The sequence below is a fragment of the Microtus ochrogaster genome, chromosome 18 (assembly GCF_000317375.1).
Source record: "Microtus ochrogaster isolate Prairie Vole_2 chromosome 18, MicOch1.0, whole genome shotgun sequence".
Lineage (NCBI taxonomy): Eukaryota > Metazoa > Chordata > Mammalia > Rodentia > Cricetidae > Microtus > Microtus ochrogaster.
The window spans coordinates 25918208-25932798 of NC_022020.1; the positions used below are offsets into that span (position 1 = coordinate 25918208).

Here is a 14591-nt window from a genome sequence, read left to right on the forward strand (position 1 = left end):
GGGTGGCTGTTCTGTGTCTGATGGACCCTTTCCTGGCCACCTGGTGGATGTCAGTGGGGCGGGGACCTTGTCACAGAGCTACCAGTATGAGGTATGTCTAATGGGAGGCACTGGCACAAATGAGTTCAAATTCCTGAAGCCAGTTTCTCCCAATCTACCACTCCAGTTCCCCAGGAAAGACATGAAGGAAAGTCCCACTTTACGCAATAGTTTTGGGTTATTTAGTGACAGCAGCTGATGCTATATTTCATTTTATAACTATCCCAAAACAATATGTATTTCTCCCAATTTGCATGATCTTCAAATCTCCTAGTGTTTGCATTTAGTTATGTCCCTCCCTTTTCTCATTTTATATCAGTACTTGTAATTAGATGGTAATGTTTAAACTGTGGCCTATTCTGTAGGATATCCTAACTGGTAAAACAATTCACTTCCTTAAACCACACAAAACCACTCCATCTGTCTTTCCCAGCTGTACTTTTACCTCCGCTTTGCTTCGATGAAATAAACAAACCACTTCAAAAGTGGTTGAAACCTTCAGGCGTTATCTTTCCTTCACTCTCTTTTCGTACTTTTTCTTGAGGCTTATTATTGTGGATGCTATTTTCAAGTAAGTTTATTTTAAAACCACTCTAGTTTAGATGTTATGTTTGAAGGTTTGTTACTGTTCAGTATATTGATATATTGGAAAATCTATACTGTGATCCAACCATTAGGCCCGTTAAAAAGGAGCCTATAGTGGGTCTGGGGATGGCTCAGTGATAGGTTCCCAGATAAATGACAGCACAGAATAAACAAGCGGGGACAGTGATAATCTTAATAACTCTGCCGTATGCGTTCTGGAAGGTGACTGGGGAGGCACATGAATACTGTGGCCACTTAGAGAATCCTGGAATATGAGGCCTTAATTTTACTAATGTCTTACTAATGTCAAAGGTCAGAATGTAAGTCAGGTGTACACAAGTACCCAAACAGTAGTTTGGATAGGAGAAAACAAGCTTGTGAGATAATATATAATTTTGATTATTTTCTTCCTGAAATAAACAAGCATTACTGAGTGCTGATTCACATGTAAAGTTATGCTGCGTGAATTTTCCAACATTCAAACCTAGAAGAAAGAAATATTTTGTGCTCTGTACTTAGTCTATTTGTGAGCTTGAAATTTCCTATATTATTCTATCGCTTAAACTTTCTGATATGGTCACAAGACACCAAGTAGGTCCCAAACTCTACTAAGGAGTACCAGCCAAAAGTTTGGTGACCACTTTTTTTGGATGTATAAAAGTGTTATATATGTGTAGTTTCAAGAGATTACTATTTAGGTTCTAATTTTTAAAAAAATTAAACTCAACCAACACAGAAGGGAGTTTTATCTTGTGTTGAGAAGGACCAGCCTTAATTAATGTTCTTGCCATTAATGGTCGGATAACATTACAGGAAAAAAATGTAAAGGTTGGGAGATGAAGTTTTCCAAAAAGCCTAAAGTAGTCTGTATGTATAGAAGTAGGAAAATGCCGTGAGAAAATGGGTCATCGTGGAAGAGAAAGACAGTAAGGCATGATGGTAAGAATGGGGGAAGAACTAAGTAATGACTCTTCCAGTCCCATAGACTAGAGTCAACTTCCTCGTGAAGATATTTAGCACTGTATATTAGTTAACTAATTTTAGTTCATTAAAATCCCTCCAAAATCTAAGACAACCCAGTGTTTATCCTTTTTGGAAGCTAGTCATTTCATTATCAGTCCATTGAACTATGTAATCTTTGCATGTAGTCAAAAGGTCCTGAGTTCAATTCCCAGCAACCATATGGTGGCTCACAACCATCTGTAATGAGGTCTGGTGCCCTCTTCTGGCCTGCACGCATACATGGAAGTAATGCTGTATACATAATAAATAAATAAATATTTAAAAATGTGGATACAGGCTAGTTAAATTTAAGTTCCTACTTTAGGAAGTAGAAGTTGAAGCATGTTCTCTTGCCTTTAAATGGAAGCTTCTTTATAGAGAGAACTCGCTGAAGAGCAGTAAGTCAAATCAAGTGTTAAGATTACCTCCTGTCATTGTGGTACTGAGTGGAGAAGAGTTGGAGGATCACTTAAAACATTATAGCATGCCAGACAAGATACACATATTACATAAGTAAAAATACTGAAAATAGTTACTTCATGAATGCCAGAGTAGCTATAGGAAAAAAGCCAGACAAGACTATAATGAGTGCTGACAGAATGTGGGGAAAATGGAATACTGGTGCTGTAAATTTAAAAAATGGTACATTGTTTTGGAAAGCAGCTTGTCAGTTTTTCAAAATATCAAATATATAAACATTCTATTCCTCAGAAATTCAATTCCTATATACTTATCTAAAAGAAATAACATATATCTATCTATGCAAAACCACTTATGAACAAATGTCCATAATGTAATTAGTGTTGAACATAATGCTAAAAAAATGAAACACCCCATATAACTATCAACTGATTAATAGATAAGCCAAATGTGGCATTTCCATATAATGAAATTATTTTAATGAGAAATAAAATGAGTGAAATATGATAAACAGTGTCTCCGTTTAGGGTTATTATTGCTGTGATGAAACACCATGACCAAAGCAGCTTAGGGAAGAAAGGGTTCATACACCTTTGGCTTCTTCATCACTGTTCATCATTGAAGTCAGGGCAGGAGCTGGAACAGAGGCCATGGAGGAGTGCTGCTTACTGGGTCGTAGTAGTTCTTTCTCATCAGGACGACAGCCCAAGCACAATGACAAGGAAACTTATTATTAATTATGAAAGCTTGGCTTTTAGCTTAGGCTTATCTCAACTAGCTCTTATAACTTAAATTAACCTATTTATAATAATCTACATCTGCCACCTGACATTACCTCTCTTCCATTTTACACCTCCTGTTTCCTCTCTGTCTCTGGCTAGCGACTCTGCCTTTCTTCTTCCCAAAGTTTTCTCTTTGGCCAGGGTTCCACCTATACCTTGTACCTAGCTATTTATCATTCAGCTTTTTATTACACCAATCAAAGCAATGCATCTTCACACAGTGTTCAAATATCCTACAACACTGGGTTTCTCTCCAAAGCTTGTTCAACATGCTTTCTTATAGAATCCAGGATCACCAGCCCAAAAGTGGCCCTACCCTCAATGGGCTGGGCCCTACCACTTCAATCACTAATTGAGAAAATTCTCTACAGGCTTGTCTACAGACCTATCTTAAGCAACCGTTTTCTCAACTGAGGCTCCCTTTTCTCCAATGACTCTAGCCTGTGTCAAGTTGACATAAACTAGTCAGCACATCACCATAGGAAATCTCAAAAATATGGTGTTAATTTTTATGTTCTTTGGCAGTCTACTGGTTATGGTGTAGTGCTCTCTCAAAAATATTATGCCGAATGAAAAAACTGTTATTTTTAAAAATCACTTATTTTATAATTGTTTATACAAAATAATGAGAACAGACAAATCTATGGAGAAAGTGTTTTGGTGGTTGTCTAAGGTTGGGGGAATGTGTAGGAGCAGAGACTAGCTGGGTGCAATTTATATGGGGGATAATGAAGCATTTAAAATTAGAAATAATTGTAAGAGCTGCACAATTCTGAAAATTTGTGCAATTTCAATGGTGTCTCTATCTCAACCAAGATGAAGAATGGAGAACGGCTCTTGAAAACTAGGGTTCCAAGCAAGCTGGATCTTTTCTTATCCATGATGATAAAACTGTAAAGAGAAATTCAAACTGCCAAGGCAGAAGAACCCTACAGACACAACTGGTGGTCTAGGTACCGACCTTTTGTCAGGCTTTTCCAGATACATAAGCCTCAATATCTCCATATTTCTGGGCAGAATTTTGTGTTTCCTCGCTCTAGTGGAGAGTTACCAAACTTTTTGGAGCTCTCATGCTTGTATATGAGTAACCAATCAATCTTCTAAAATGTTTTGCTAAAGCCAAATTTTTTTTCTCAATCTTCAAATATTCCTGTTATAGTTAAATTTAGCACGGTGCATTCAAATCAAGCCGTGCCGGTCAATTTTGTAATAGATGACTCCTATAAACTATAAGTAACTAAGAAACTTTTCTCATAGCCAATGGAGGAAAGTTGATTAGAAATACCTGTAAAAAAATCCAATCTCTAAAAATGAATTTTCTTGAAAAATCTCAACAATAAAAGCCAATTGACAGTTTGATTTCTGATTGACAAGAAGTACTGGAAGTAAAGGACTTGTGTTATTAGGGCATTTAAACTTATAAGGACTGCTACCATCTTTTTAACTGGCAATCTGGCCTCCATTTCGTGGTCCAGTGTACTATTTAATCAAAACCATGGTCATCCAGGCCCCAGCTCTTTATCTATTGTCCAGTCTTCACCAGTCAGGCCATATGCTGCCCTTCTCCACCAAGGACTGCCCTCCCTGTAGTATAGTTCCTGGGTATCTCCCTCTGGGAACAGCAAGTGATTTGCCTTTAAATCTTCTCCTATCTACTCCTATCATGCCTTTGACCTTGTCATAGCCTCCTCTACATGGCACAGCTACAGTAAGTACATCAACCATGTCCTGTTCCTGCTCTACATTTCCTTCTTATCCAACCAACTCCCTCATTTAGTGCTCACACTCACATTCTTTCTCTCTCATCCCCAATTACCTTGTTCAATTTTCCTCACTAAAACAACTTGAAAGAACTCCACTTATTACCGATGAAATTATTTTCTTTCTTCTCTAGTATACCTGGGTTACAGTATCCTAAAACAAAAGCATTGAAGTTATTAACACCACTGCCATATAAATTTTCATATAAAAACTATATTGAGGGACCTGGAGAGATGGTGCAGTGGTTAAGTAGTTGCTCACACTAAGAACCTGATTTCATTCCCAGAACATACATCCAAACAGCTCACAATCTATTGTAACTCCAGCTGCCCTCTTCTGGCCTCCACAGGTACCTGCATTTGTGTGCGCGCGCGCACGCACGCACGCACGCACACACACACACACACACACACACAATTAAAAATAAATATTTGAAGTGTGTTCATATTTAAGGCCAAGAAATTCCTTTATGATTTTCCTAATCTTTTTTCTGTGTCTACAACTACTTAAAGCTTGATTATCTTAAGTTAATTCTCTCACTCAGTTACTCAACAGATGAACTTTCCTTGTGAACCTTAATGATAAAAAGAGAACCTGTCAGATGTTAATTATTCTAGTTCCCTGTACCACATTTTACCTGCTGGTTTTGTGTCAACTTGACACACACTAGGGTCATCAGAGAAGAAGGAGCCTCAATTGAGGAAATGCCTCCAGGAGAACCAGCTGTAAGATGTTTTCTCATTTAGCGATCAATGAGGAAGGACCCAGTCCATGGTGGATGGTGCCATAGATGGGCTAGTGGTCCTGGGTTCTATAAGAAAGCAGACTGAGCAAGCCAGGGGAAGCAAACCAGTAAGCAGAACTTCTCCATGGCCTCTGCACCAGCTCCTGCTTCCAGAATCCTGCCCTGTCTGAGGTCCTGTGCTGACTTCCTTTGGTAAGGGACAGCAATGTGGAAACATATGCTGAATAAACCCTTTCCTCCACAACTTGATTTTTGGTCATGGTGTTTCATTTCATCAATAGAAACCCTAATTAAGACACAAGTCTACACCTTGGCAGAATATGCCATAGTTTTCTTATTCTGGGTTGGCTTCCCACCAAGTCCAATTCCTTTTTGTGTTCTGGATACAGTCTTTAACTGACCTCTGAGGCTTCTGCATTGATTATCTTTTTGGCATTTTAATTTTCTTCCTTTATAGTAAATACTAAACACCATCATCAAAAATATGTTCAAGAGCCGGGCGATGGTGGCGCACGCCTTTAATCCCAGCACTCGGGAGGCAGAGGCAGGCAGATCTCTGTGAGTTCGAGACCAGCCTGGTCTACAGAGCTAGTTCCAGGACAGGCTCCAAAGCCACAAAGAAACCCTGTCTCGAAAAAACCAAAAAAAAATATGTTCAAGATTCTCCATTCTTTAAAAAACTGGGTCTATATATTTCATCAGCTGTTTAAAATCTTTTTTGTTTATAGATTTCTTGACTTCATTTCCTGCCCTTCTTTGCTTCCTCATCCCTCAAACTTCCTAACCAAGGGCAGTTTCATTTTTCTTGCAACCATTCTACTGAAAATGCCATTTTTATTGTCATAAAAATGTATGTATGCATTAAATAATGTTATATTACCATATCAAATAAATGTAATATACAATGCTTTGCAAAAGTCCTTCTCTTTCATGTGACTGTGCCAACACAAATGGCTATGTAACTAGAGCAGCTTTGCCCTTTTCATGGCCTTTCTAGAACCAGACTTCACTCCAAATGATGGCTTCAACATTTCCTATGGAAAATTAATAGTCTGTATGTTTATAACTTCTCCCTATCATACCTATGTTCTAGATGACTTGGGGAAAAGATGGTCATTTAGACCTCTTCTGTCCCAGATAAGAAAGTCACAAACAAAAATTCTGCTCTCCAACTGTCTGTGAAATTGCCAAGGTCAAACCAAACTACCAAGGAGTCTCAGGCAGGCATATCAACTCAGTTGCCATATATCTTAGTTAGTCTTCTATTGCTGTGATAAAACATATGACCAAGGCAACTAATTTTTTAGAAGTGCTTAACTTGGGGCTTATTTTTTCAGAGTGTTAGAGTCCATGAGTCTCAGGAGTAGCTGAGAGCTCACATCTTGATCTACAAGAGGAGACAGAAAGAAAACTATAAGAAAGTCATAAGCTCTTTAAAATGTCAAAGTCTGCCTCAAGTGACATTCCTTCTCTAACAGGGCTACACTTCCTAATCCTTCCCAAATAATTCCACCAGCTGGAGACGAAGTGTTCAACATAAGAGTCCTTGGCAGGCATTTCCACTCAAGCCACCGTACCATACAAGTGAGTGCATGTAAAAGAGTGGTGTGTTTTAATAGACACCTATCAGGGTAATCCACAAATTCTGCCTTAAATACAATAGACAATTTTAATACTTACTTTTTTCTTGACTTGAGAGTATTTTCCACTCTTCCTAACTTCCTTGAAATTCCGTTTGAATTTCAGAGAATTATTTGGGAATCTAGATCTTTTTTGTTTTGAAGAAGTTACTTATTTTCATTTTTTTCTGTAAGTGAACATAGGTTATAGTGTTCTGTGTCTACCAAAATTGACAAATGCCTATTGTTTTCCAATAAGAGTAGCCCTTGTCCATGACCTACACACACCCACTTATATACTGTAAATTATCCCTAGATTACTTATAATTCCCAATGCCTAATAAAAAGGGAAAGCCTTGCATACTCCATACAAATAAAATGTTTGAGGTTATGTTGTGATTTATTTTATTTTTACAATCTTACTGCTTTAGAGTGAGAGATTGAACCAGAGTCTTAATAAGCTACCACACACTCACACCACTACTGAGTGGACTCCCTATATTTTAATTATCCTCTTAACATTTAGTTAATTCTTTGTGGTTTTTTTAAAATGCCAACTCATTAGTTTCTATGGTAATGATCCTGGGACGTAAAGCTATCAGCATCCTATTTTTAATAGGTAGGGAAACAAAGGTACAGAGTTTGTACAGGTCTGTAGGTAGTGACAGTACCAGGATTCTAATGTTGACATATTGGATCCAGAATCTATGTTCCTAAATAGTATTTATCTCCTAGGTCATAGTTACTTATCTTTTCTAGATGCTTCTACTATTCTTTACCTATGAGTTGTTATATCTTAATTATTAGCTTATCAATTCTTCTAGCCATCAAGTTCTACAAAAAGATCATCTTATGTGTATTATATCGTCGTGTGTGTGTGTGTGTGTGTGTGTGTGTGTGTGTTTTCAGACAATGTCTCCCTGCATAGCTTTCCCTGGCATGGAGCTCACTATGTAGACCAGACTAACCTCAAACTCTTACAGATCCCCTTGACCCTGCCTCTGGAGTACTGGGATTAATGGCATGCACCACTACATACACCCTGCTATTTTAAGTGTAAAATTAAGAAGTCTAATACTCCCATGACTTAAACTAAGTTAATTACTGACAAAAGTAGTATGCTCTGTATTTTTCCAGATTCGTGTGTGTGTGTAAAATGTAGTGGTGTTACCAATTATATTATGGACTCACACCAACAATTATTTACCAGAGAGGAGGTAAATATTTGTAACCATTAAAGTATTGCCTTGAAATAATTATCATTTATTTATTTGGGGGCACTTTGGTGGGTCTTTTTGAATTGAACATTCTAAGAACTAATGATTTCATGGAGAATATGGATTTTGTTTCAGTTATAATCCAATCAGGCCAACAACAAGAGACATTTTGTAGAAAATTGGAAGAGGCCAAACAACTGAGTTATAAGTTATAACCAAAAATTATGCCTAAATACATAGATTATGATAACGATACTGTAATTATGTTTGTAAAAGACCTTGCTAATTAGAAATAGTTAATGAATATTTAAAGATAAAAATAGTCTGTGTGAAATTCGCTTTTAAATAATCTACATAGATATATTCACAAAATTTTAGGAGATAAATATTAAATGAAAAACTTCACAGAGACACTTGGTGGCGCTATAGGATAAGATGAAACAGTGCTTAGCCCTGTGGGCTCCACTATTCAGAGGACCAGGGAACAGCCAATCCGTTGAGAAGGGAGGTATTACAGGAGCTTTACCGACAGAGCTGTCAAGGGATTTTCAATAGAAAAATCGGGAATTCCTCTATCAAAATTGGAACCAAATTTAATTTTTGCAACAAAAGAGATTGCCTGAAGGAACTATGGGAACCAGAAGGATGATGATTCTACAGAAAAGGCAAGTCTTGGTTTTCTTTGTTTTGCTGGGATTGTCTAGGGCAAGTACTGAATCTTTGCACTATTCTGTAGCAGAGGAAACAGAAATTGGCTCTTTTGTGGCTAACCTGGCAAAAGATCTGGGGCTGGGAGTAGCGGAGCTGTCCTCCAGGGAGGCCAGAGTAGTGTCGGATGATAATAAAAAGCGTTTACACCTTAATTTGCTGACCGGAGATATGCTGGTGAGTGAGAGACTGGACAGGGAAGAGCTGTGTGGCTCCTCGCAGCCCTGCGTGCTGCCTTTTCAGGTGGTATTGGAAAACCCTTTACAGTTTTATCGAGCTGAACTGCATGTCAGGGATATAAATGATCACTCCCCCACATTCCTGGACAAGGAAATATCTATTAAAATACCAGAAAGTGCAATGATCGGAGCCACGTTTTTAATTGAGAACGCACAAGATCTGGATGTAGGAAGCAACGGTCTCCAGGACTACACCATTAGCCCCAATTCTCATTTCTATGTTAAAATTCATGACAGCGGTGATGGAAAGATGTATCCGGAGCTGGTTCTAGACAGAGCTTTGGATCATGAGGCAGAATCCGTGCTTAGACTGACACTTACAGCCCTGGATGGTGGGTCTCCACCCAGGTCTGGGACGACATCGGTTCTCATAAAGGTCATGGACATCAATGACAACGCTCCTGAGTTTGCTCAGAGTTTCTATGAGGTGCAGGTCCCAGAGGACACCCCCGTTGGTTCCAGTATTATTGCTATTACTGCTACAGATTTAGATATAGGAAATTATGGAAAAATATCATATTCATTTTTGCATGCATCAGAAGGCATTAGAAAAACCTTTAAAATCAACCCAACATCTGGGGAAGTCAACTTGAGATCATTACTGGATTTTGAAGTAATACAATCCCACTCTGTCGATATCCAAGCAACAGATGGTGGAGGTCTTTCAGCAAAATGCACTCTTTTAGTTAAAGTATTGGATATAAACGACAACGCACCGGAAGTGACCATATCGTCGATTACAAAGACAGTTCCAGAGAATGCTTCAGAGACCCTGGTCGCTCTTTTCAGTGTCCGAGATCAAGATTCTGGGGACAATGGAAGGATCCTTTGCTCTATTCAGGACGACCTTCCATTTATCCTGAAACCCACCTTCAAGAACTTTTTCACCCTCCTTTCTGAAAAAGCACTGGACAGAGAGAGCAGATCTGAGTACAACATCACCATCACAGTCACCGACATGGGCACACCCAGGCTCACAACCCAGCACACCATAACAGTGCAGGTGTCTGATGTCAACGACAACGCCCCCGCCTTCACACAAAGCTCCTACACACTCTTTGTTGAGGAGAACAACAGCCCCGCCCTGCACATAGGCACCATCAGCGCCACAGACTCAGACTCAGGCTCCAATGCCCACATCACCTACTCGCTGCTGCCCACCCACGACCCACAGCTGGACCTCTCCTCGCTCATCTCCATCAATGCCGACAATGGGCAGCTGTTCGCGCTCAGAGCGCTGGACTATGAGGCCCTGCAGACCTTCGAGTTTCAAGTGAGCGTCACAGACCAAGGCTTGCCCGCTCTCAGTAGTCAGGCGCTGGTGCGCGTGCAGGTGCTGGACGCCAACGACAATGCGCCCTTCGTGCTCTACCCACTGCAGAATGCTTCTGCGCCCTTCACAGAGCTGCTGCCCAGGGCGGCTGAACCTGGCTACCTGGTCACCAAGGTGGTGGCTGTGGACCCTGACTCTGGCCAGAACGCCTGGCTGTCGTTCCAGCTGCTCAAGGCCACAGAGCCAGGACTGTTCAGCGTGTGGGCTCACAATGGCGAGGTGCGCACCTCCAGGCTGCTGAGTGAGCGCGATGCTCCCAAGCACAGGCTGCTGCTGCTGGTCAAGGACAATGGCGATCCTCCGCGGTCTGCCAGTGTCACTCTGCATGTGCTCCTGGTGGATGGCTTCTCTCAGCCCTACCTGCCTCTGCCTGAGGTGGCGCGCGACTCCACCCAGGAAGAGGATGCGCTCACGCTGTACCTGGTTATCGCCTTGGCGTCTGTGTCTTCGCTCTTTCTCTTGTCTGTGCTTCTGTTCGTGGGGGTGAGGATGTGCAGGAGGGCCAGGGCGTCCACTCTGGGTGACTACTCTGTGCCTGAGGGACACTTTCCTGGCCATCTGGTGGACATCAGCGGCACGGGGACTCTGTCCCAGACCTACCAGTATGAGGTATGTCTGACTGAAGGTACTGGGACTAATGAGTTCAAATTCCTGAAGCCAGCCATCCCCAGTCTTCAACTCCACGATGCTGGTTCTAATGTGCAGGAAAAGGAGAACTTTCACAATAGTCTTGGGTTTAATATCCAATAAAATCTCCTTTAAACTCTGAACATTTTACCTTCATTGTCAAATTGCAGGTGATTCTTTTTCCTAATCTGCAATGGATTTTAGGGTTTTATTGATGTTGCATGCGTTTTCATTTCACATGTATCTCTCACAGTTGCTTTAAAGATCGTTACGGGGTTTAGGATGTATAGAAACAATCTTCACTTTTTGTTTATTTTGTCGGAGTTTTATGTTAACGGTTCTACGGTTTGTTAAGCCAGACACAGAAATGGAGATGCTGACTGAAGTATTGAGAGTAAATGTGTTGAGCTGGTGGTTACTGTGCCTGCTGGGGTCCAAGGCAGGCAGTTCTGGGTGGATCTGCAACAAAAGGAAGCGAGGGAGGAAGTGGAGGAGGGAACCAAAAAGGGGCCAATGCCGCCACATAAGGGAGTTATTCCCATATACAATAAAATCCAGCGAGCAGGGATGTTAAATGCTGCTGCATCTGGGTAGAAATTATATTGAACTATTAGTATTCTTTGTCAGATTACTTTATCATAAAAGATTTTTTTTAAATGCTGCCTCTCTGTATCCAGTCATGGAGGACTTTGTGTACTCATGTTTTCATGAACTGATTTCTGTCCGTGTGCCCTGCATTAAATACTGATTGTTCAAGTAATTTTTCTTTATCTATTTTCTAATCGCTTCTTCTAATTCTCAAAATATTCTAGGTCTTGATACTGCTGTTGCTTGTTTTTAAATACACGTTTGCTTGGTTAAAATTCATGGTACTCTTTATCATTTATTGCTAAAGCAGATAATAAGTTCATAATCTTATTCTAAGTAAAGTGGTCTCTTACCAGAAGAAAACAGTATAAAAACTTCCTAGGAGGACTGGAGAGATGGCTCAGAGGTCCTGAGTTCAATTCCCAGCAACCACATGGTGGCTCACAACCATTCGTAATAAGATCTGGTGCTCTCTTCTGACCTGCAGGCATACATGCAGGCAGAACACTGTATACACAATAAAGAAATTAAAGAAAAGACCTTCCTGGGAATTAAATATTTTTAATGTAATTTATTTTTTATTTTGTGTGAATTAGTATTTTGCCTGTATGTATGTCTGTCTCAGTGAGAATGTCTGATCCCCTGCAACTGGAATAATAGACAGTTGCAAACTTCCAAATTGGTCCTGAAGATTGAATTTGGGTCCTCTTTAAGCGCAGCCAGTCCTCTTAACTTCTGAGCTATCTTTTTGTCTCCTGAAATTAAGGTTTTAAACTGTTAAAATGACTTAGATTTACTTTTCCTAACCATTAATAGAAATAATATAAGCCTAATAGGGAAGAACAAGTCTTTAACTCAAGCAACTGGGGGTGGAGAATAATCAATTCAAGATTGTTTTAAGCTACACAGTAATAATTTTCCTTAAAAAATAAATAAAGAAGGAAACTGAGCCTGATATACCAGCATATATTTATAATTGAGGCACGTAAGAGCCTGGAGTGTGAAGCCAGCCTGAGCTCCGTGAGACACATTCTCAAAAATTACAAAGAAGCAGAATGGAGAATTAGGGTTGGAATCTTCACACTTGAGGCTCTGAGGCAGGAGGCTGTCATAAGTTGGCAGGACTTATGACATGGACATGACATGGCAGAACAACCATGCTCTGTAGTGCCTTAAATACCAGCCTCAGCAACAGACTGAGACTCTATTTCTAAAGGACTCCCTATGATCTTAAAAAATGAACTGTGAAGTACAATGTCTAGTTGTGTGGGCCCAGCGGGTGGTACAAAACCTTGGCTTCACTCTCAGCTCCTAGAGAAAAGAGTAAATGTGGGTATGTGTGCACTTTAGATGCTCAATTTTTGGCATGCACAAAAAAGTAACTTTAAAATATTATTAATACTTTGTGGTCTCCCTCAGATAGCCATAAAAAATAAATCTGTATAACTGATAAATGCCTGTTTATATTTTAAATTATAAGGTCTCAAATCTGTAGATGTACAATTCAGTAGAGGAGCTGCTAGTAGCTACTATGTAGTGTGGATATATGGCTAACATTATGTTAGCATCTGCATTCACAGGAAACAATTAGCTATTAAGACACTTGTATATACCCTGGACAGTGGTGGTGCACACCTTTAATCCCAACACTAGGGAGGCAGGGGCAGGCAGATCTCTGTGAGTGTGAAGCCAGCCTGGTAAGAATGAGTTCCAGGACAGCCAGGACTACACAGAGAAGCCCGTCTTGAACCCCCCCCCCAAAGACACTAGTATATATCCTCTCAAATTTATTGTTGAAATGTAGAGAAAGAGATAATTACAAAGTGTATATTTTCCTGGGACCATGTAGACTCTTGGGAAATTCAAGCCTTCATGTCAATGGTTTATACAACTGAAACCAAACTCTAACAAACTGAGCCATTTACAGTCGCCCTTCCTATTAGTCAGTATGGTTCCTTAAGGGCAACATTTGTGAGATAAAAGCAAACTGGAAATGCACCAGCCCTTGTGTGGAATTTTAGCCTTGAACTTGACTTTTTAGCCTTAAGTTTAATTAGCTATCACTGTAGCAGTAATGCTAGGTACCGATAACATCAAATGCAGGTAAATAGGGAAAATAAATTATTCCCTAAGCATAGATTGCTCACCCTATTGCTTGGTATTTTTAATACTCTGCATACCCTAGGAAACATGAAGCCAAGAATGAGAGGCACGAGGAAAAAACAGTGCTGAAATAACTTAAAAGAATGTAAAATTAGTATCATTAGGCAATCTACAATACACTAAGCATGTTAATTGAAATAGAAGTTAAACGTGAAAATGTATGGGTAACAAAAACATCTGTGAAATATGATAGATGGGTGCTAGAGAGATTGGCTCAGGCATTATGAATAGGAATTCCATGCCCACCACCCATCTCTGGCTGCTCAACTGTAACTCTAGCTCCCAGGAAACTGACTCCCTCTTCTGACCTCTGCCGTGCACATGTCCACATGCAGACAGACATGCCAACACCAATATGACATATTTGATAAGAACAAAATTAAGCTTCCGTATGTAAAACACATTAATCAGAAATCAAATTTTGAAACAGAATAAGACAATAAAATCACAATATTTATTCACAAAAAAAGATACTCAATACAATCATACATTCTGTAACTCAAAAAGTTAATACAATGAAAATACAAGAGGAGATGATTAAAAACACAGGCAGGCATACCAGCTGTGGTGGCACACACTGGTTGGATTGTCTAAGGAGGCAGAGGCAGGAGGGGCACAAGTTTGAGGTCAGCCTGGGCTACACATTTTAAGAACTTCAACAAAAAAAGGAAAAGTAAACACAGAACAGAGTAAAAGCTTTAACAGATGTACAAAGGGAGAGATGAGGTTTTCTTTTTCCTCTCTCTCTCTCTCTCTCTCTCTC

At 39.9% G+C, this 14591-nt stretch overlaps 2 protein-coding genes across 2 annotated transcripts in view; both read left to right on the top strand.

Moving 5' to 3' along the window:
• The window catches only part of LOC106143980 (protocadherin beta-18-like), an 11986-nt gene extending 10625 nt beyond the window's left edge, over positions 1-1361 (top strand). Inside the window, exon 3 of the mRNA XM_026783574.1 lies at positions 8-1361. Coding sequence (XP_026639375.1) covers positions 8-238 — 231 coding nt within the window. The 3' untranslated portion in view covers positions 239-1361. The remainder of the gene's footprint in view (positions 1-7) is intronic.
• A 7228-nt stretch (positions 1362-8589) lies between these two features.
• On the top strand, positions 8590-11947 carry Pcdhb14 (protocadherin beta 14). The gene has a single exon (XM_013349605.2). The coding sequence runs from the start codon at positions 8801-8803 to the stop codon at positions 11198-11200; it is 2400 nt and encodes a 799-aa protein (XP_013205059.1). The 5' UTR covers positions 8590-8800; the 3' UTR covers positions 11201-11947.
• Positions 11948-14591: the final 2644 nt, after the last annotated feature.